The sequence below is a fragment of the Taudactylus pleione genome, unplaced genomic scaffold (assembly GCF_031769625.1).
Source record: "Taudactylus pleione unplaced genomic scaffold, aTauple2 ptg000093l, whole genome shotgun sequence".
NCBI lineage: Eukaryota > Metazoa > Chordata > Amphibia > Anura > Myobatrachidae > Taudactylus > Taudactylus pleione.
The window spans coordinates 23,384,208-23,408,861 of record NW_028284495.1 but is presented as its reverse complement, the minus strand read 5'-3'; the positions used below and the strand labels follow the sequence as shown (position 1 = coordinate 23,408,861).

Below are 24,654 nucleotides of genomic sequence, written 5' to 3'. Positions count from 1 at the left end.
TTTTGGAAGCTGTACATTAAGCACATTGGGTTGTTGTCAGGTTCTTTTTTTCAAGTGTTCTTGGCTTTAATTACTAAATTCATTGTAGCTCATTATTGGCTACAGCGCTCCATCAGTAATATTCTATTGTTTCTCCATAGCCTGCAATTGTCATGGACATGCCTCTGACTGCTATTATGATGCTGATGTAGATAATCGTCAAGGAAGTCTAGACATACATGGACAGTACAGTGGGGGAGGAGTCTGCATCAATTGTCAGGTACTTATTTCTACATAAATCTCTCTTCTATTTATACAGTATATGAAATCCCATCTTCTTCACCTACACCTGCCCTCTACAACATACTTACTCTTTATCTGCAGATGTTAAGGCTACATGCTCCTGCCCTTGTTGCATCCTCCACCAATATATATATTTGTTCCATTGTCTTCTCATGTATTAAATGTTAAAATTATTATCTCTGATTGAACAACACTGCAGGATATATTGATGTTATATAAATAAAATAAAATAATAATAGACTGTTTTTTTATACCAAAAAAGATGCAAAAGACAGTAAATCATCCCAACTGTTTATGAACTAGCTTTGGTCTAGTAGTGCATAATGTCCTAGCAAATGTCTAGTTGCTATTGGAAACTATATTTGCCACTTTGAGTATTAAAATGTAATGCAATACATAAGGCCATTTTCACTAAATGACAAAAGAGTCTGATGGAGAGCTAGTACTACGGCAGCTTGTGTAAAATTGCTCTGCACATACCCAGAAAATAGATGTACACATACAGTATATGTGCCTATGTAGAGTCGCCCTGTACACCTGGCTAATGATATTGATGGTCGCCAGCCTAATGAACCACTCGTAATTGTTTGTGAGTGCACCGCTGATTGTGATAGTTATTTTAGTAATTGCTCAAACAGGGATGTAGTTAATAAATCTACAGCCAGGATGCCGGTTGCCGGAATCCCGACACGAGTGGAGATGCCGACGGAGGAATCCCGACAGCCGGCATCCTGACCGCAAGTATAGCTGGGCGGGTTAACTGTCAGCCGCGGGGGGGGGGAGGGGGAGGTTAGGTTTAGGCACCATGGGGGGGTTGGGTTAGGCTGCGTGAGGGGGAAGGTTAGGGTTAGGCTGCAGACGGGGCGGGTTACGGTTAGGCACCACCGAGGGGAGGTTAGGGTTGGGCTTCTATAGGGGGAGGGTTAGAGTTTGGCACTAAGGGAGAGGGTTAGACTTAGGCACTAACCAGGAGGATTAGGGTTAGGGTGCGGGGTAGGGAGGGTTAGTGTTAGGATACAGGAAAGGAGGGTTAGGGTTAGGGGTGAATAGGGCAGAGTTACAGTACTTACTGTTCCCCTGTCGGGATTGCCAGCATCTGGATGCTGCTGTCAGTCTATTGACATGCGGCATCCCAAGTGCTGGTATTGCATACCCAACCCATGCCCACATGCATTTTACTTCCTTCCGCTTTAAACAGCCCTTCTAGTTGCGCCATGCCGGTTTATCCTTAATATGCTTGCAACTTTAAAAATACGGGCATACTCGCATGTATTCCCACATCAGCGCCGGCTCGCAGGCTATTACATTTGTGCTCACATATTCCAGAGAGCTTTACAGAGAATATTCAGTCATTCACATCAGTTCTTACCCAAAGGAATTTATAATCTACAGTATATTCCCTACCACATGCGACACACACACACACACACTTTCATTTTTGTCAGAAGCCAATTAATCTACCAGTATATTTTGGGGGGAGGTAGTTGAAATCCCAACAGCCGGGTTAGGGTTAGGCACTAGGGGGAGTGTTAGTGTTAGCTCATACTTGCCTACCCTCCCGGGACCTGCGGGAGGCTCCCGGTTTTTTGGGTAACCCTGGGAAAGTAGGCACTTCTCCTGCATTCTACCCACCTCCTAGTGAAGTGTGCAGAATGGGGAAAATTTTCTCGTGGGTCCGTGAGTAGGGGGCGTGTCCTAATTATGCGATTCTACGAGAATCTCATCAATTGACTCCACCCCCTAGTAAAATATGCGGGATTAGCGGAATTTAACTGCGAGGGGCAAGGCTTACTTACGCGTATCATCAGGTCCCGCCCCCACCCACCAGCATCTCCTCTCCGGGCAACTCCCGGAGAGGAAAATGTGAATGTCGGCAAGTATGGGTTAGGATTAGACACTAGGGGGATGGTTAGGTTTGGGCACTAGGAGGGAGGTTAGGTTTAGGGTGCGGGGAGGGAGGGTTAAGGGTAGGATTAAGATACTTACCAACAGGTGTCAGTATCCTAACCCTGTCAGGATGCTGGCATCGAGATGCTGACTGCCGGGATCCTGAGTGCCGGCATCCCCTACCCAACCTACTGTATTATTGGAATGTGGGAGGAAACCCATACAAGCACAGGGAGAATATACAAACTACATACAGTTAGGACCATGGTGAGAAGTGAACCCAAGACCTCAGTGTTGTGAGGCAGCAATGCTAACCATTACACCATCTGTGCTGACCAGGTTTTCTGGGGCATAACAGCAGGGTTACATATGGCTTGTCGACAATCAAAATGTTTACAAGGATTATGGGACCCCTGGAAGGCAGGCGTCATAACAACAAGTGTAAAATGCTTCACTAAGCATTTAGGCCCTCATTCAGACCCATTCGTGAGCGGCTGTCCGCTCGCAAGTGGGCCGTTGGTCCGCACTGCGCATGCGCACGACGGAGGAAGCTCCGTCGTGCGCATGCGAGAGAACCTACGAGCGAAGGACTTTCCTTCGCTCGGAGTGTCTCATCAAAGGGGGCGTGCTGTCGATGTTGACTGACAGCACGCCCCCTTTGGTGGGCGTGCAGGGGGCGTGCATGCCAGACGGAGGCGTTCCCAAGGGAATGCCTACCGTCTGAAGCCGGCCCCACTGACATCACTAGTGATGTCAGTGGGAGTGATTTTGGCTCTGATAGAGCCAAAATCACTCCTGGCCTTGCGGTTGAAAAACTCAACCGCAGGCTTCTGCTCGCAGTTTCAATGGTCGCGATGGTCAAGACCATCGCGACCATCATCCTGCACGCTCGTATATGCTGTGGGTGGTGACCCACAGCTATACGAGCGTCCAGGAGGACGCTCCATATTAATGGAGGTGGGCCCTGATTCAGAGCGAGCGCTCTGGTCAGAGTGTCCGGCTCTGAATCAGGGCCTTAGAGTGCACTGGCCGTACAACATGATGGTAATCCATCAGATTTACAGTTGTACGGCCGGTGTCTGCCTTCCGGGGTCCCCATTGTGCTTGTTGTCATTGTGATTGTCCACAAGAACACTACATCCCTCACAGAATTATTTGGGGCAAGGACTTCCTAGAACTCTTTGAAGATGTATCACAAAAATAAAATAATTTGTAAAAATCTTACTTAATTTTACAGATTAGTTCCCTAGTTGGAATCAAACCCAAGACTCTAGCAGGGTGAGGTAGCAATGCTAATCACTGTGCCACCATGGCAACATAGTTTGACCATGTATGGGGGGCAGTTATTGTTTTTTTTCTACATTGCTCATTTTACTACTTTCTCAGAATGTTTTAAAAGTGTTAATGGAAATATATTTTACTTACCCAGCTTTATATCACTGTGTTATAACATGACCGTTTGTACTATTTGGAACTGGCATGCCTGTTCTAGTTTATCTTACTTAAAACGATACCAGTTAGCCCCGTTACGGTTTTGGGCACGAAAAATAGGAGTTTTTTGCAATTTTTTTTGTGCCATATAATTAGCCACCATTTTTTGCAATTGAAAATAGAATAGCGATCATGCACGCAGTCTCACTGCGAAGATATGCTAATGATTGCAATCGCAATTCCTTCGCAGCTAACATAAGGACGCCCCTTTACCTTGCACACACCTGTAATACTTAGCAAGACTGCAAAACCATCGGTAACATCGAGTAACATCGCAGCCTCATACACACTTGCACAAGGTCTGACCTTACTCAGAAATTGCTAACCTCATCGCGCACAGTGAAAGCCCAAGCTGCGTATGGCATCGCAGTGGCTAATTCACGGACGCCCATGTAACGGCGTTCAAATGCACTGGCATGCTGACCACCCCTCTGTCACCACCCCCAAACAGTACTTCCTGACACTCATTCCGATCGCAGTGGAGCCATCGCATACTGCAATGCATATGCATGTGCAAAAAGCAACAATTGGCCAATTGCGTGGTTAATCGCAGTTGCGATCGGTAGAGAATCAGGCCCAGAATCTGTAATAAGGTCACGAACCTTGTCTGTTTTCACGACAGCGATCGTAAAAGCAGGGCTGATTAACGGGGAATTTTTTTCGTCTGCCCCAATCAGGTGAAAAAAAATCCCTGACGACTGCCGGATTCGGGGTAATTGATTAGCCCACGGGGAATCAATTAGCGATGGTAAATTACTGCGGCTAATTGAATTCCCAGCTAAATGCTGTAGAAATCCTTTGTCCATTATACCAATAATAAAAGCTAACAATGGATCAAAACAGAACATATCAGACATCATGCCATTTGTTTCAGGCTTGCCTAGGGAAATATTCAGTTTATCTATTTATTGCAAACTCAGAAATATTCATTTAAGTGTTCCCAATCACATATCATCTAACATAGCATCTAACGGAGAAATAATAAACCTGGTGTTTCATGTCACGTCTTGTCCAGTGAATCAGTTAGTAGCTGAGCTAGCTCACAGTTAACTCTCTTCATAAAAGGACGGGTTAATGGCAGAGAGGCTGTACCAGGCTGTATTTACATGTGATGATAGATAGGATTCTTACAAAGGAATGGCATGATATAGCTTGTTAGTCACTCCATAGACATCTATGAGCTCCATCAGTATGAAGTACATTTTCAGTGCTTAAGCTAGCAAATGGTTTTTTAAAGTGAACAAAGACATATTACGTTGAAATAAATGTGAAAATAATCACTGTGGTTTTCTTACTAACAACATTCATCCTTGGTAAAAATATAGGGGCTGATTCTAGGTCGGACTTAAAGTTTTGCATAAAGCTGCGGAACCCAGATTTAGTAGCGTATGCTAATGCGAGTATCCCTGCACTAATGCGTGGATCCATGTGTCTACAAGTGGGAAGCTGCACCGCCCACTTATTTTACACCAACCACCACACCAGTTATCCACCACAACCATTATCATTAGTGTAAGCACTTTCACCAGCCTCTAGCTAGGTCCTAGAGATCCGTCAGAAACAGGCTTCCCTTCCCCGTACTCGTGACTTGCCCGAAGTTAGCTTTAGCTATAGGTTACTGATACTCCCATGAGACAGATCTCTTGCGTGTTGCCGCCCAGTTTCAGCCCATTTCACGCAAAGTGTGATCCGGCAGAAATCTGTCCGGCTCAGAATCCATCATAGGTATGCAAAAATGCAGACCGTCCTCCCCCAGTAAAGCTTACAATCTATAGTCCCTGTAGAGGAAAAACTCATTTCACATCAGAATGGGCATAACTGTAAATGATTGGTAATATTGGTAATAACATGTAATTTTCCCTCGTGTACAGTGGTATGTGAAAATCCTTTGAGCTAGGGTCTGTGTAATCTAAGAGAGGTTGTAGGAAGGTGTGTATTCCTGATTCAGCCATAAACCTGTTGCACTGTATATGACATAAAAGAAATATGTCTGTGGAATTATATAACAGCTGGCCAGACAGTTCCTAAAACAGTTCTTAAGAGCCATGTGTTCTGTTTGGGACACTCTGTCTCTGGATGTGTGAATCCCCTCACCTAGTCACTGGGCACGTTTATGGACCCCAGCCTGCTTCCCAAACTTCAAAGAGAGCTGAATAGTTAATTAAATGACCCATCTCAAAAAGCAGGCATAAAAATGTGAGTCCATGCTGACCCACGTGTTCATCCTGCATGAGGCTATCGAATGATACAGATGATCCAGAGTTCGTTATTGCGAAGGCCTCATCCCAGAACCATTTAATCGGCCGTGACTCTCATGGTTTGTTTCCCCCTTTATTTTATTTTCTGGAAATGTGAGTAACTGTGTGATATTCTTTTACATTATTATATTTTTTGTAACTTTTTGTACATAAGCTTTGAAGACATTCTTGAATTAAACATTAATTCTAGTTCTGGATCTGTGTTTTTATGACCCAAGTCCTCATATGGCTCATGTTACCTATTTTTGATGATAAATATGTGGATTCTACTTTCGGAAAGCCCATCGATTTAGATTGATTTTAAATCGATCTAAATCGACCTTTAGTAAATGCACCCCATAGTCTCTATAGTTTTTAAAGTAAAAAATACATGCTATTGTAGATTTTAATAGCAAGTAGCAGCCAATTGTTGACTTGGTAGTATGAGTAAATGGGAGCGTGGCCGGTGACCAAAGTCACATGGCTAAGATGGTCACCACTACACGGGAAAAACTAAATTTCCCATGATGCTGTGCCGTTAAAGAGAAATGCATGTACTAGGCGCCTAATGTAGACTTAATATGTAATGTCGTAGTGTGTACATTTCTAATACTTATTGCAGTTAGCTGTAGCACCCAAACAGTGTCTGACCAAAAGAGTTAAGTAATTATTTGTAAAATAATTTAATGTGCTTCTTCATGACTAAGGGGCATATTTGTTATCATTTGCGGCAGCCTCCAAAAATACAGATTCCGTATCACTGCAATTTGCTGCAATTAGGAATCTTCAATCGCCAAGATGTATAATTTCTTATTTGTCTAGAAGGGATCCCGATAGGAGCCTGTCCAATAGGAGCTGGGAAGGAGCTCTGATAGAAACCTATTGGGGCTTCTGTTGCTGTCGGAAATGAGGGACCGCAGAAGATATCAGACCTATATGCTGCGCTCCCTCCTTCTTACAACTTGGAAATACTTGATATTTGCGGGAACCCCATGAAAAAGGGTGTTTTCTGGGCCACAAATATACTTTAATAAATAGGCCCCTGTGCTTATTCTGTGTATTAGTCATTCCAAAAATAAATGTAATTGACTAATTTTGGAAGGCATTGTTTCTGGATCCGAGATCATTTATGTGAATATGTGTAAAGGCCCCAGATTTATGAGCTAAACTACATTGGTTTAAAGAGGCCGGTGGATTCTTTATCTCCTGGCAACATAAGAGCTTTGAAATTGTATAAAATGTGGTCAGAATGGATTTTAGAAAGTGTAATCTGTCTTCTAAAGTACATCTTGTATGCAGTATGTATGCTGTATGTATGCTGTATGTTTTATCTTCAGTCTATATCTATACTAATTTAATAAGAACGTTGTGTCTGTGTGTTTGGTCTAAGTTGGCACAAAAACTACTGAACCGATTTTCGTGAACACTCCGAGAAATAGCCTGCACTTTGTTTCATCTCGATCCGTCAAGTTATGGCTGAGCAATAACAAAACTACATTTATTGACATCATAAATGCAAGCAATCGGGTTGGCAACATGCGCGCCACCAGTAAGGGGGAGGGGGGGGGTAGAGGTGCTTTGGGCTTGCGTTCACTTGAATAAGATAGGCTACATAGCAGTCTATGCACAGGGCACATAGTGACATTGGTGTTTGTAGTTGGTGAAGGTGCTGCTGCCACCAGTCTGTATAGCGCTGCTGGTCACATCCACTCCCATGGCAGGGCACTTATGCAAAGCAACAAGACTATAACATCTCAAATACAAACAATGTTTGCAGAAGCGATTTCATCGTGGGCATCGGCAAACGCAAGGGGGGTTTGCATCTGCCTGGAAACCCCCCATATAATGGGTTGCTGTGATCACTGGTCCTGTATATGCTGGAATTATGCAACACACTATACTTTGTATGATGCATATTAAAGCTGGATAAGTGCTAATTATACCCTATTCATGGACTGGCCACACTCGCTCTAAAATCAAGCATTTGGAAACCCCCCTCTAGAAATCCTGCGTTTGCCACTGGTGGGTGAAGCCGCGGTCAACAGTTAGTTGGGAATAAATTTATTTTTAAGGACATTTTATTGTAGCTAATACAATTCTAGTTGCTTCAAGATGTCTTTAACTCCTTGTATTCTGTGACTATCAGTTAAGCAACAAACACTTATCCATTCTCTGGCTGTCCTGAGTTCAGCCTATTGTCTCTGAACTCTCACTCTGCACTACCATAGCAGACTGGTCCATGGCAAGCAGCCAGTGGGGATTTGGCCATCGCCATCCAGGAGGTGATGTTGCAGTGTGATCATGCACAATTGGGGACATTTAATAACAATTCTTTGCCAGAAAGCAAATGCTAAATAGTGTTGACACAAACTGGAAGATACTATGGAGTTTTGTATCAAGACCAAGGGCCCCGATAATCTTGCAGTTTCCTCATAATTACTGTACCACTAAGTAACTAAGCTAAAGCTCCGTACACACGGAGCCATCAGACAATGATCAGATATCGTTGTCTGATCGTCCTGCATGTGCTGCATGTTCAATATCGAACATCCAGCACATGCACCAACCCCCAAAAAACTATAATGACCTGCGATCAACAATCACGGGTCCCTATAGTAACCAGGCTATATATCGACCAGGTTGGCCTGCATGCACGGGCGATGATCGTTATCGACCATCCGTGCCCGTGCATCGACCATCGTTTGGGGGTTGGTAGGGCCCAAAAACAGGACGATATGAACAATAACGATATGATCGATATCGTTATCGTTCATATCGTCCTGTTATATCTGACCGTTTGTACGCACAATAAGTAACATAGCTGTTTATTAAGCCTTTAACACGCACGATATCTGCATTTCAGTAAGTAATGGAGCACACCACAGTCCCCATACAATGTATGGGAATGTTGACGGTGTGACACTATACTCTCGCCCTATTACATTTGGCCCTATAACTGAAGATGAACTCTTGTTTTCCTCTGCCAATGGATCCAGTTTTGCAATCCTGCTTCTGAAATGGAGTGTGGACTAACTTGCAACACATCTGACACAAAATGTGCATTTCTGGGATATTTTGTGACATCTTAAAGCTCCAAAGTGTATAATCAATATCATCTGTATAGACAGGTATAGGGCAAGCACAGGTGGCAATATTTATGCTGTTCAGCACTTCCATATATGAGGTGAAGGCAAGAGAGAAGCTGTTCCAAAAAAATATATATATCTGTGCTCCCTATTTCTGCTGTACCCCGGTTTCAAAAAATATTTCCAACTGCACATAGGAATTACTCCTTTGCTTTTAGCTCAGATACATTGATACATGTGTATATATATATATATATATATATATATATATAGATATAGGGTTAATTGTAAACATGTTAAATAGTGTTTTTTACTTTTGCTGGCTAAAAAGGGTATAACCTGGCAACACTACTGCTACTTCCAACTTGCACCATTGTTTAATGTACAGTGATTGTAGTAAGGGGTGGTGGGCATTCCTAGAAACAAACCTTTCTAATTCTCGTGATTTGCTCATTTGCAACTGTTCAACTCAATGAAATCTATACAATAACTGAAGTGTAAATAGCTATAGTTACTGTTTATACAGGAAGTTTTCTACACTACAGTACATAACTATTACCATGTCAGTGAAAATATGTGCGTTGCATACCATTCATACTAACTAAACATTAATATCTAACCTTTATTGAAAAACTGTTAAACATTTTTATGGTACATACATAAAACACAGACAAAAGTAGGTAAAAGATCTGTGGACTTTGGAGCTCATTCAGACCCGTTTGCTAGACTGCGCTAGTTCGCTGCCTTAAGGAACGAAAATATGCAAATGAAGCGATTGCACACTAAGGGATAAGGACGCCTCCTATGTCTGAATGTGTGATCGCCGGGTGAAGTTAAACACCCACCAACCAAGAATAAAGACGCCAACTTTCAGAAGTCATTTCCAGGAAGTGTATGGAAACATCGGTACCATAGGGCGACATCGAACCAGCAGGCAGTTCTTGAGGTAGACCCTGGGCTACCTTAAACACTGCGAGTGCTGCTGGCTTTATTTCACTCGTATGACGTCTATGCTGACGCTGCGTCTTAATTATGCATGCCCTTCTAATGGTGTTAAAACGCACTGACACGCCTGCGTTCACACATCCACAGCGTCCTTTCCCTTGTCCTTCCCCTGTGACCACCCACAAACGGCCTGTCCTGTCACTCAAACTAGCGGGCTGCTGTATGCTGAGAGCGATCGTCTCCCGATTGCTATGACTGGTGCGTGCACACACACTGAGTCTTTTATGGATGCGCAGTTTGTAACAATCGGCCGGCTGCAGGGGAACGCAGCGTAGCGAGCGGGTCTGAATCGGGCCCTTTATTCAAAGCTGCATCAAAACAGTTGCAATAGAAATATGCTAAAGATCTTAGCTTGTGATTAGCCAATAAAACATCTTCTAATTGAATAAGTACTGTGAGAGCAGTGAATACTGGCCAAGAATGCAAAGATTTTTCAATCAATGTCATGTAACACTAGACTTTTTATTATTATCATTTATTTATATGGCGCCACAAATGTTCCGCAGCGCCTTACAAAGTACATAAACAAGTTGTAGACAAGCGACTTACAGAACAATACACTACAGGACCAGGACATGGATAATATATGTTGCTACATTAGCGACTATAACACCCAGATAAGCAATAGAGCATAAGCAACCAAGTGTTAGGTGCCCTAGTGGTGAGTAAGAAGTAGATGAAACTAAAGTAGGGAGAAGCACAAGAGGGTAGAGGGCCCTGCTCGTAAGAGCTTACATTCTGAAAATGTAAGAGAATTCATAGAATGCAGCACATATTGGCTCAAATTGTTACCAGTTAGAAAATATAAAGAAGCTCAGTAAATGTTATTTTAACAGAGATATGAAGAACACAAAAAAAGCAAGGAGAGTACAATACAATTTTCAATGCTGAACACAGTGGCGCTATCCTTGCGCCTGCTCCCAGATTACCTAAGAAAACTATTTGGGTGTGATCAGATGCCTGTGATGGGAAAGCCGGGTAAACACCAGCAGATAACTTCTGCAGATCTCATTAATGCTCTACCCTACAGAGCGATTATCGGATCGGTGTGCATCCGTACGCATTGAGCAATATTAACTCAGTGTGTGCTGTATTCAGATGTCTTCAACGGGATCGGGAGGTAGCGTGTGCAGCACATTAAATCCCAACATCCTGATCCGACCATTGCAGAAGCTATCTATCTACCCCTCCATCCATATACGTATATATATATATATAGAGAGAGAGAGAGAAGTTAAATTTTTTCCTTGGCACAGTTGCCAGTTGACATATGACTTTCAGGAAGAGTTTCATAATGGGTATAATGTATATAAGCACTGCAGTAAGCTGGTAGAAGTGATTACACACCAATAAAATATGAGCACATAAAATGCTCCTGATGTAATCTATATCTATAATAAAGTTGTAATGGTTGTGTCTGTACATAGAAATAGTTTGGAAGAAATGTACTCCTTGGGGCTGTGTATGAACTATGTAGACAAAATATTTTTATTTCGGAATTTTTGGTTGTCTGTTTCTCTGTTCGTTCCGACATCACACAAAAACTACGGGATGAATTTGGATTGCGCTTTCAATATTGTAAGATATGTATTATCTCAATGTGACATTAGTGAGAGAAGCAATAAAGGAAAAACAGATGTTTGACACTCGACGTGTGCAGGCTCTTCATGTAAAAAATTACTAGATGTATATAAATATATATATTTTTGGGACACATATACTTTTAGGGACTGTTTATAAACTATGAAGACAAAAAAAAATTTTTTTATCGGAATTTGCACAGACTCGTACAAGTACAAAATGACTATATGTATATAAATATATATATATATATATATACACAATATATAGATATATTGCACACCCCAAACACAAACAGTTATAAATGTATGCATATATAAATGCATAGATATATATATCTAAAGATCTATTTCACAGGAAAATTCAACTATATCTTAAGCACTAATCATGCAGCTTATCTTGACTCATGAAGTAGATGGTGAACCAATGGGCAGCTTTACGTGGCTTGCCCACAAGTTAGTAGCCCAAAACATCTTTTTGTGTTAATCCCTGAAGGAAAAACTGCAAATATATAAAGACATTTTGTGATTCAATGTCTATAATATAAAATGTACATCACAATATTAGATGCCACTACAGTCTCTGTAAAGTCAGTTCCACTGAGCAATAACAGACATCCACGGGAGCGAAGCTGCAGGCAATCACTACTTTTATTATATTTTTTAAATACTGCCTATTAGGTTTTACTTTTGTATATTATGCAGAACAGGAACAAGAAGTGAGCAAAGCATTTTAATATAATTAGAACAATAGAAGTTGACCTGAGATTTTGGTAACTGTTAATGTAAAATATTGACATTTCCCAGGTATATTCTTTAAAACTTGATCTTATGTTTGTTCTGCGTAATACTAGACAATTGTATGACAGTGTTTGTATTTCCTATAGTGGATGACCTTGTAACGTGCTGTTTTTTTTATCTCCACTATGAAGCATAACACAGCAGGTGTAAACTGTGAGAAGTGTGCTGTAGGATTCTATCGGCCTTACGGCGTTGCTAAAGAAACCCCTCACGGCTGCATACGTAAGTCCTCACCCTGCACCTCTCTATTCCTGTTCCTAGAATTCTTGTAAAACAGTAAATTACATAAAATCACCGAGGGCCATATTCAAAGTTGAAGGCAAACGGGCTCTAAAAATGGATCTGAAAATAAAGCCTCATCTCTGCGACCTATTCAAAGTCTGTCTCTGGCGCAAATCTCGGCTGCGACTCCCTCCCCTTGGCAGCGGCTCTCTACTTTGTCATACCTGGTTGAGATGAGACAACATTGGAAATGGAGACGTGGCTTCCCTGCCAGTATAGAGAATGCCGAAAATTGCAGTCAATGGAAACACATTACAGTTACTAGCCGGATAGAGCAGATAATAAGTACACAAGTGGGTTGGTGCATCTGCAATACTTAGTGAAGCAGTTGCTTATATCATTTTTTATTTTTTTATTACATTTCAAAATATATGTGGTGACGTCCCCATACCCAATTGAATCTGAAGGATTATTAATTTGTGTAAAATGAGTGTGTATTGCATTGTAAAAGAACTTTTAAAACACTCCTGCATCAATGGGCGTGTTTTCATCATTTGCGACCATTCACACGCAGTCATCACTTTCAGCTTTACACTTACACCAGGGTCAGAGCTGAAGTCAGACCCCTCCAGGAGACTGCGTTGCAGAACTCGCCCGTACTGTACTTGCGTTGTGATTGCCCGGCAACTGCGGTTACATTACAGCACACTGCCCTCTATTCCATGCTCATTCCAGCCCTGGTCTCAGCCCCCTAATCTCGGAGAGTCAGACTTGAGACAATAAAAAAGACGCATGCACAGTTCAGATAAAAGCAAATTGATCCTAAAAATAAGTCTCAACATTCTGTTCACTTAAAACTGAGTGTGAATACAGCCCTGAGTATAGATGGAAAGAGAATCTGGCAAAATGTTGTGTTGTCCATCCATACTTCTGTAGGGAAAACTATAGTAAATATACAAGCTATCTGGTATAAATACAACATTTCCAAATATATATTTCTAATACTGATACGGTAACTTCTGTTGCTACTGTGTTAAAGTAAAATATTCCGGACTATAAACTACAAAATGCAACTTGTTTTATACACATGAGGAAAATGTATTTAGAATAGACAGTGACTGTAAGTATTGTAGGCAAGTGTGCCAAGATTATTGTGCATCAGTAGTTGCTTACCCAGATTTATTATATTTACAGTTATGTATATGTGAGATATAAAACAGGGTGACTATGCTTTAAGCGCTTCAATATCCTGCTGCCTATAAAAAATATCTAATACTACATGGCACATAGAATACAGAAAAACACAATGTAAATGCAATACTGGGCGCTGCGTGGAATGGGATTGAAATGTGGTTCAAATCCCGACAGCGGCTGCCCGGCAGGATGAAAATCCCAAAAGAGGCAGGTAAGTATGCTAACCTCCCCTGTCCCCCTCCTAACCCTAACCCTCCATTAGTGGTGCCTTACCCTAACCTGCCCCCAAGTGCCTAACCCCAACTTCCCCCCGGAGGTGCCTAACCCTAACCTCCCCTTACTGCTCCCTAAATCTAACCCTCCCAGAGGGGGAGCCTAACCCTAATCACCCCCCTAAAAACCTAACGCTAACCCTGCTAACTTGCCTAAACCTAACCCTCCCCCCCTCCGTGGCTAACAGGTCGGGAGCCCCGGACCCACCTTGTTCGGGCACACGTCCTGGAGTCCGGCATCGGGATTATGATAGGCATCGGTATTTCGACGCCTATCATAAATCCCTAGCCGTCATTCTGCCTTGTGGCCGCCGGTCACATAACTACATCCCCGCGGCGTAAAATATGAATAATTGAATGGTAGACTTCTTTTATGCAAGTAATCACAGGAAAAGAGAGATGGATGACATTTTTTCCACCTGGTTTTCCTCAGGCCATATAGGAGGGAAGAGAATATATATATAAACATCCATATGTGTCAGAACTATACATAGATAATCCCACTTAAATGTGGACAAAATGGAGGAAGATGAGAGGGGCATACTGTAGCTATGGTAAAGTGCTTACATTAAAACCACTTGGTATGTTGCTTGTAGGGGGCTCTTTAAATCCATGAGAAACGCTCCGACTGATGTCATCCAAATGCTCCGCTGGCTAGTATTCATAAATAATGATAAAAAGAAAATATATAGTGTAACAAACTATATACAATTGTATTGTTTATACACTTTGCATAAACAGAAGAATAAACTGTAGTGAAAGACTCTGGGACAGCTGAAACTGGTACCAGAAGTAGTTGGGTTTCAATGGTTGAAAAAAGTTGGGTTGTCAAAGAAACAACCAACCTCAGTAGCGACGGCCTGGTGTCTGAGTTTGTGTCCACATGAACCAACGCGTTTCCAGTTCTTATGACTCTTCCTCAGGGCTGATTTATACTGTTGTTGCCTTCTCTATTCCCTGCTACATGGCCTGAGGGAAATGGAGAAACATAAGGAATCGACATCCATCTATCTCATTTTTCCTATGGTCATTCGCATAAGGGACGTCTACCGTATATTGATTTCATATTATTTCTCACAGCGCCTAGTATTGTATCTACATTTTTGTTTTAATTTATGCATATGTGGTTTTGATTAGGAGAGATAATAGACTTATTGTTGATTACCTGTTTGGAGAAAAGTTAGGTCTCAGCATAAAATGGTTAATAACAGCAGGTTGAGAGATGTCAATCATCTCAATTTTCAACATTTAAGGTTTAGAAATGTTTGATTATATATTATGGCTTGGATGTTTGTATGACATATGTTGTATGTAGCTGTATTATAATAGCTGGACAGATGCAAATGTACACATAGGGAATGTATGGAATCTATGCCAATGTTTTTATTGATGCCATTCTGTCACTTAGGGCTGATGCAAAGATGAACGCAGGCCGGTTTTGCGTGTGCATCTTGTGTGTTTTCTCACTGCTTTGTAGCACGCAGAATAGTATGCAATGCAGTCACAACTCCGCCTCTGGCTTATGGGGTGTAACTGGTTAGTTACAGAGTATTTGCGTGTAAGCAAAGTTCAGAGAGGACGTGAAGACGAAATTGCGGTCTATGCAGACTTGTGCTTATGTGCAATTACGCCTATTTTCAGGCTAATCTTCTGCACCATCAATCAATAGTGTGCACTGTTAATGATATTGGCTATATAACCAAGCAAATGGTGGAGGCGGTACGGCCACACAAGTGCATACAGCTCAGCATACAAAGGAATATAAGTATTTAGTTTCGTGCATACATGGCGGGAGTAATTACAGTTGAATTGCATTTATCTCTTCATCTTCCCCAGTATCTAAACAATTAACCCAATCTCTTTACTTATACTATCAACTGATCCAGTGTCTGTGTACTGTGATATCAAATCCACACCTTCACTGTTACCTAATCTTTCTGATGTAACCATTCATTGCCTCTGTATAAATCTGGTGTACTATTATATCTAGCATAGATTATCAGCATAACTCTCTGAATGGCCATGAACTGTACCTGGTAAACATATTCACCAAATCATGAAGACTACTCACTCTTTAGTGTTATTAATGTTTCCCAGCTTGCAGCTGTAACCCTGAGCAGTCAGATGGATGTGAGGAAGGATCAGGCAGATGTTACTGCAAACCCAACTTTAGTGGAAACAACTGTGAGAAGTGTGCAGAAGGGTTCTACGCCTACCCAGTCTGTCAGCGTAAGTGATCAAACCGATTTTTGTTTTCTTTTTTTATATTACAGATTATTTTGGTTGACATGTATTTTTATAGAATAATTAGGAGTCTATGTACAAAGCCTTGGAAAGAGATAAAGTGATCGGAGATAAAATGCCAACTAATCAGTTCCTGTCACTTTACAGGCTGTGTTTGAAAAATGACAGTTAGGAGCTGATTGGTTGGTGCTTTATCTTTGTCCACTTTATCTCTCTCCAAGGCTTAGGGGGTATTCAATTTGGCTGCGATGGCGTAATTTTCGCCTGTTTTAATTATCCCCGTATTCAATTTCAAAGACTTTTCACCCAGACCCGGCCCTAGCCAATTTGGTGCCGTAGGCAAAATTTTGACTGGTGCCCCTACACACACACATATATATATATATATATATATATATATATGTGTGTGTGTGTGAAAAATATGTAGGGACAGCGCCCAGCGAACGTTATATTCCCTCAAACTGAATTTAAATAGCGTGATGGTGTATTATTAGTGTAATAGTGGGTATATTATTTGTACAATCAATGATCCTTAATTGAAAGGTGGCAGCAGTCCTCTTGGGGTCTGTTTGGCTGACAGATGGAGTGATTCTGAAAAAGAGTTTTTTAAGAAGACATGTGCCTAATAGTGTAGTATTTCTGATAAAGTGGTAACTCATGCTCATAGAAAATAATCTTTTAAGCTTATCTGAGAATCCAGAAAATAAGTGGTCCACACTGGAAGGGTTAGGTGGGATGTCGTCTGCTGGATCACCTTATAAAGAGCTTATACGGGCTCATAAGAAAAGAAAGTGTATATATAGTGTAGTATTTCCTTGGAATTGATATAATAATTACATATAGAGGCTGCGTACCAGATAGTGCTAGTTTGATAGCCTGTAGTATGTCATCCACCACGTAACTCCTAGTACCCTCTTTCCGTCCCTCTATGGAGCTTATATGTTCAGTATATGCGAGCTAGATATAGATGATCCCTTGTCAGTACATTTGAACATAGGGTTTTTTTTATTGGGTTACAAGGTATGGAAAGACATCACATAAAACATACAAAAAGTCCTCCTGAAGAAGTCCCTAAAGGACGAAACGCGTTGAGGCCAGCTGACCCAGGCTCTCTTGTGTTTTGGATACATATCTATGAGGACTTGGTACCTTTTAAAAAGATAAGCACAACCTTTTACTTTTTGTAAAAGGTTGTGCTCCGCAATGGCCCATGGAAAGAGTGGTCGCGGCTGGGCCCTCCCGCGGCCATCTTGTCTTCTCCTGTAGCCAGAATGAGCTTCTGTACCGAAGCTCATTCTGACCTGGCCAAGTGCTGAGATGCCGATCTGAGCTGAGCTCCGATCGCGGCAGCGACGAGGGGGCAGCGGCAGGTGGGGAAGGGGGGGGTCATCAGCGGCAGGCGGGGGGCAGCAGCAGAGCCGTCGGATGCCCCTGGGCAGTCCAGTCGCCCCGAGGCATTTGCTTATTATGCCTATGCCTAGGGCTGGCTCTGTTTTCACTGGTGCGAAAAGTTTTTGTAAAAAATCGGGGATAACTTTTCACCATGTTTTACATGGCGAAAAAAAGTGCAGAATTGGGGTTTAGGGGTGCAGGCTTAAAAAAATATATTCTGCACCCCTGAGAGTGTCCCCTAAAATGAATGTGTAAAAAAAAAAAAAATCAAGACACCCCAAAAAAATTACTTTATTTTTGGAGGTGAAAAAAAAATAAATAGGGAACAAACTTCTAAAATAGCCAAAATTATTCCAGAGAGGTACCCATATATGCGGCAGGTGTTTTTTCATTGCGGGTAGCAGCAGCAGGTGCATTTTTGAAGAATTTTAATAAATCATTTAAGGGACTTAAAACTATGCTTACACCCATTTTCATGTACCCCAAATTTGATGGGCATAATTATTTTGCCCAAAAAATAAGCTAAGTGCTATTCTTCACCCCTTCTTCAATGCCACATTTATTCACCTGCCGCGGCTATTTGCAAAACCCCGACTCCTTTCAGCAGGCAAAAAGGGGGGTACCCATAGTGATCCCCCATTTCTGGACATCTTTAGGGGGGTCCCAGGAACATTTCCCGAAAATTCCCCAATTTTTTCGATACTTAACTTTCCGCCGGGTCCCGTTTTCGCTGATTCCTAATTGAATACGGGGATAAAGCAGGCATGCGCCCGATACTTTATCCCCGTTAAAACCTCCGATGTGGAGAAAAAGTCCAGCATGGACTTTTCGCTCCAAATTGAATACCCCCTTAGTACATAGACCCCATAGTAATTTAAAAATGTTGGTACTTGAAAAAAGATATATAGCACAGTGGCTAGTATACAACTATGAACTTGATCTGTGAAATATCTGTCCTGTTAGGAATGTTAGGGGTCAAAATATCCTGGCCTAGGATGATATTATAGTGATCTGGAATTGCATAACTGCTGTAAAGACAAGAACTAAAATTACTAGCATGCTATTTTCCTGGGAGTCAAAAAACTCAACAAAATTCTGTGAATCTCCCTGACATGCCAGGAGAGTAGGCAAGTAAGGAAATCCCAACTCTCCTACACAGGGGTATAGCCCATGCTCTGTGCACAGTCAGATCGTAGCCCTTATTACTTCGGGGGTAACATCATTTCATACAAGAGAATCACAAACGCTGATCGTAGGAGTCTGGCTGCTTCCAACATTGGTAAGTTCATCGGGCAGTGCGCTTTTACATGTCACTCCGAATAAGGTCCATAATCTTCCTCCTCCTCTTCTGCTGAAGTCAGTGGTTTCCCACAGGCTGCCGATTAGATGTAACATGTACAAAATCTGATTTTAAATTGTTTGCCCTACTGTATAGAGCCAGTGAATTTTACGTTGGCAGCTTTCATCAGTGAAAGCTTCCCCATACCTGCTCTGCTCACCTATATGTGCTCCGTGGGCTGTGAAGATATCTTCCCTTTGTCACAGTTTCTTGGGCCCCAAACATTGCATTTCCCCAGTGGACCATTTATGCCCCAATCCAACACTGCTCTTGATGGCTTTTCCTTTCATTTGAACCTATTCCCACATTCTGGCCAGGAATCGGCATGAATTACCGCCGGCAGGCTGACACAGCTGACAATCCCGATTGTCCCCAGGTAAGTATCAACTAACCTAACCTAACCCCCCTAACCCTAACCCTCCTTAGGGGTGCCTAACCCTAACTTTCCCCCCAGTGCCTAACCCTAATCCCCCCTCTAAGTGCCTAAACCTAACCCCTCCTTCCCTGCCGCCTAAACCTAAGTCTTCCGAGGGGGTGCCTAACCCTAAGTCCCCACCGGGGGTGCCTATCCCTAACCCTCCCTTCCCCTAGCCTACCCCTAACCTCCTGGGGGGTACCTAACCCTAAGTCCCCCCCCCGGGAGCCCTAAACCTAACCCTCCCCCCCTGCGGCTGTCCGCAGCGGCGCCCGGCATCGCTTTGATCGGGATGCCGGTCTCCGGTCTCCCGGCGTTGGTAAAATGATAGGCGTCTAGATTTAGATGCCTGTCATTTAACCCTCGCCGGGATAAACCAGTCGGGAAGCCGGCTGTCGGGCTTACGTCCGCCGGCTTCCCGACTGCATACCTCTGGCCATGCCCCTTCCCTTTTGCACTTCATTATTGGGGTGGAGGGACACCATAGCATGCACTTGCTCCAGGCGCCATGACTCCATGCTTTGCCTTTGATACTACAGCCTTCAAATGTTTAAATGCTGTCCGAAAACATGTATTTATTAGAGTTTACCCTACTGCCACGGCAATGTTCCCAGACCAGGGAACTATTGTGCCTGGTTGTGATCTGTTAGCAACAAGAAGAAGGTGCTGTTTTATTGCCACACTGCTGCCTTTCACACATATTCAATGTCCACTCTCAGCAACAGTAATCTGAAAGAAAAGTCCCTGTGTTGTTTTTCCATTAAGGCTTTGCCAAAGAAGCGAGCAGATTCGATTGAAACTGATGCCCATCCATTAGCCACATTTTTGGGAAAAGTGGGATAGAATATATTGTAACTGTGTAAAGGCCTAATCTATAGAAATTGCCGTCACATCCGACCTAGACAATGAGAAGTGCCAGTTGATACACATAAGTAATGAGAATTGTTGTTATTACACTAGGGCTGTGTGTGGACCCTTGACCTGGATTAGAGACAGATAAACGGACTATGAATAACAGGATGGAGTATATCATTGCTATTTCTGTCTATACTGCAGTCAAAGGAAATTATTCCTACAAGTTGGGTGTGACTGATCCAAGGAATTTGACAGCTACCATTTTGGGCCAGTGAGGATTCCTGCCGTTGATATGGCTAATTTGGCATCTGTCACACCTGCAGGCCATCCCTATGGCAATGTGTGTGATTATGATGGTAAACTTGTGCATGGGTGGCTAATTCTGATGGGAGTCCAAAAAAATCAGAGGCTACACAGACCCACCGCAGAGTGATTGACAGGAAGTGCTATTTGTGTGGGTGGTGACGGGGGGGGGGGGGGTTGGGCGAACACAGGTGCGCCAGTGTGTCTCAATGCCGTTGAAGGGGTGTGGATAAATTATCCACTGCGACAGCCTACGCATTCGGGTATGCGGTTGATAGATCTACAGTAAAAGATCGAGACCAGATAGACACCAGATGTTAAACAGTCAATAGGTCGAAAGGGACAAAAGGTCAACAGGGACAAAAGGTCGACACACTAAAGGTCGACATGTAAGAAAGTCAACATATAAAAATGGTCAACATGAAAAAGGTAGACACAAAAATGGTTGACGCTTTTTTTATTTAGGGTTAGGCACTTACCGGCATATTAGGGTTAGGCACTTAACCCGATGGTTAGGGTTAGGCACTTACCCCAACGGTTAGGGTTAGGCACCAGGAGGGAGGGATAGGGTTAAGCACTTACCGGAGGGTTAGGGTTAGGCACTAGAAGGGACGGTTAGGGTTAGGCACCTACACCGACGGTTAGGGTTAGGCACCAAGGGGAGGGTTAGGGTTAAAGTGAAGATTAGAGGACAAAAACAACCATGTGTCGACCATTTTTGTGTCTACCTGTTTCATGTCGACCTTTTGACTCAATCCACTATTTGTACCTGTCAACCTTCTTACATGTCGACTTTTAGTGTGTTGACCGTTTGTCCCTGTCGACCGCTTGTCCCTGTCGACCTACTGACTATCTAACATCTGGTGGCTAACTAGACATTGTCGACCTTTTTACTGTAGATATATTAATCCGAAACCCGCAGCCGGAGATCACATAGTGTGCGTGGCTATTAGCAATTTCTAAGTAAGGTCAGGGTTTGTGCAAGTGTGTATATGGGTCCGATGGTACTCGATTGTACCGATGGTTTCGCTATTCTACCAAGTGCTACGATGTGCATATGGTAGAGTTGGTGTTCTTATGTAGTGCTGGGTTTGCATTGTGATCGCAGTGGATTAGCTTGCTATCGCAGTTGAACTGCGTGCGTACGCAGTATTGCGATCCGTAGTGAATCAGGCCCATAGTCACAGACATAACACAACCCATGTAGCTGTGGGTGTTTTTTTCATCAGTATTCATAGGATTTACTGAGATCACATAGACAGCTGAAACACCAATGGGTAATTGCATCAGTGCACAAATAGAAGAAACACATAGGGCCTCATTTACAGTTAGGAACAATTCCAGGTTCCGGGTGCACATTTGCAAATGGACAAATCATGTTGTGATTCAAGGTATTTTCTGTCTTCATACAGGGAAATATTGCTTGTTCTGGCATGTAATAAAGGGGGCGGTATAATGAAGTGGCCATGATGAAAGGGGGTAGTAAAGGGGGAGAACGATGAAAGAGAGTGAAAAATAGTAGGGGAGGATAATGAAAAGGGGATAATAACAAAAACCTCATATAAAAATGAAGGGGGTGATGATAGAAAGGAGTGATGCGTGGTGCATAAGGATGAGAGTGGAAAGAGTTTGAAAGAGGAAGATGATAATGGGGGAAATAATAGCTATGAGTGGGGGTGGGGATGGGGTGAAAGAGGGTGATGACGATATGGAGTGGTGAACAATGGGACTGAAAGTACATATTAATGCTTTAAGATCCATTACCACCTAATGCAGGGGTAGGTGTGATTGTGGCTTGTCATTAGTCCCATCGCTCCCCCCACTCCACTGCAGGGTCACACAGCTATGGTAATCAGAGACACCATCCACTGGGGAAAACAGCTGCATGGAGCAGCACTAGCGAAAGGAAGGAGGTAATTAGCTCCTGGTGATAGTGCAACTTAACATAACAATAGTATAGAATATTCAACAACATATAAAAGCAGCATTATATATAATATATTAAATATAACCAGGGGCTGGCTGGCAACTTTCAGCCTAGGGGGCAACACAAGCAAGTGGCCCTGGTTATGTTAACCCTGACTAGAGGTTACACGTAAAAAACGCAATAGCCCTCACAGGAACAAAATAAAATACATTGTCCCCTACAGGAAAAACAAATCAAATACAATCGCCCTTACAGGAAAAAAATAAAACACATATGCATTGCCCATGTTGCCCTACAAAAGTTTGACCTGACCTGTCAGACTCACACAGCGGAACTACCGGTTGCTGCCACTTCAACTTGCAGGCGCTGAAGAGCGGAATAGAGAGAGAAGCTCCCAGTCTCCCCCTTGCCCTCAGCCACGGGCAGCACCGGCACACTGCAGCATCAGTGAGTAAGTCACTGCAGATCACAATGCACAGTACTAAGCCCTGGAGAGAGTTAAATTGAATGAAGATAAAGTACCAACCAATCAGCTCCTGTCATTTTTCAAACACAGCCTGTAAAATGACAGGAGATGATTGGTTGGTACTTTATCTTTCTCTAAGGCTTAGTACACAGACCCCTTAGTTAACACACATTATAGCAAAAAAAATATCCACACAAGAATTAACATTTAAAAACATACTGCACATATATATATACACTATATACACACACTAGATTTAATGTAGGGGTGTGCACCGGCCACTTTTCGTGTTTTGGTTTTGGATCTGGATCTATCTTCGTGTTTTGGATCTGGATTGGTTTTGCCAAAACCACCCTTCCGTGTTTTGGGTTCTGGGTTTTGTGTTTTGGATCTGTATTTTTTTTAAAAAAAGCATAAAAACAGCTAAAATCACAGAATTTGTAGGTTTTTCTACTCCTATGCTATTATTAACCTCAATAACCTTAATTTCCACTCATTTCCAGTCTATTCTGAACACCTCACACCTCACAATAGTGTTTTTATGTCCAAAAGGTTGCACCGAGGTAGCTGGATGACTATGCTAAGCGACACGAGTGGGCGGCACAAACACGTGACCCATCTAGGAGTGACACTGCAGTGGCAGACAGGATGGCAGTTAGAAAAACTAGGCCCCAAACTGTACATAATGCAAAGAAAAAAAAGAGGTGCAAGATGGAATTGTCCTTGGGCCCTCCCACCCACCCTTATGTTGTATAAACAGGACATGCACACTTTAACAAACCAATCATTTCAGCGCCAGGGTCTGCCACACAACTGTGGCTGAAATGATTGGTTCGTTTGGGCCCCCACAAAACAAGCTGGCAATTAATGTGTCCCTGCACAAACTGGCTCTACGGAGGCAAGATGTCATCCTCATCCTCCTCATCCACCGATTCCTCACCCTCTTCAGTGTGTACATCCTCATCCTCACAAAGTATTAACTCGTCCCCACTTGAATCCACCACCACAGGTCCCTCTGTACCTTCTGGAGGCTGGTCTCCCTGGAAGAGCTGATAATTCATTTTGATGAACATCATCTTCTCCACATTCTGTGGAAGCAACCTCCTACGCCTTTCGCTGACAAGGTTCCCGGCTGCACTAAACACTCTTTTGGAGTACACACTGGAGGGGGGGCAACTCAGGTAAAATAGAGCCAGTTTGTACAGGGGCCTCCAAATTGTCTCTTTTTCCTGCCAGTACAGGTATGGACTGTCTGACATGCCTACTTGGATGCTGTCACCGTTGTAATCCTCCACCATTCTGTCAATAGTGACAGTATCATATGCAGTGACAGTAGACATGTCAGAAATTGTTGCCAGGTCCTTCAGTCCGGACCAGATGTCCAAACTTGGTCCTGCCTGCCCTGCATCACCGCCAGCGGGTTGTTTAGGATACCTAAGTTTTTTCCTGGCAGCCCCAGTTGCGGGAGAAAATGAAGAAGGAGCCGTTGACGTGTCACGTTCCGCTTCAGCTGACAGTGTGTTCACCAGCAGGTCTTTGCACCTCTGCAGGCTTGTGTCGGCCGGAAAGAGAGACACCACATAGGCTTTAAACCTAGGATCGAGCACGGTGGCCAAAATGTAGTGGTCTGATTTCAACAGATTGACCACCCTGGAA

General features: G+C 42.9%; 1 protein-coding gene across 2 annotated transcripts in view; it reads left to right on the top strand.

Annotated features, from left to right (window-relative positions):
- LAMA3 (laminin subunit alpha 3) overlaps window positions 1-24,654 on the top strand; it is a 286,414-nt gene that overhangs the window by 56,204 nt on the left and 205,556 nt on the right. For both annotated transcript variants that reach the window (XM_088469607.1, XM_088469608.1), the window contains exons 8-10: window positions 141-259; window positions 12,501-12,591; window positions 16,155-16,286. In XM_088469607.1, coding sequence (XP_088325733.1) covers window positions 141-259; window positions 12,501-12,591; window positions 16,155-16,286 — 342 coding nt within the window. The remainder of the gene's footprint in view (window positions 1-140; window positions 260-12,500; window positions 12,592-16,154; window positions 16,287-24,654) is intronic.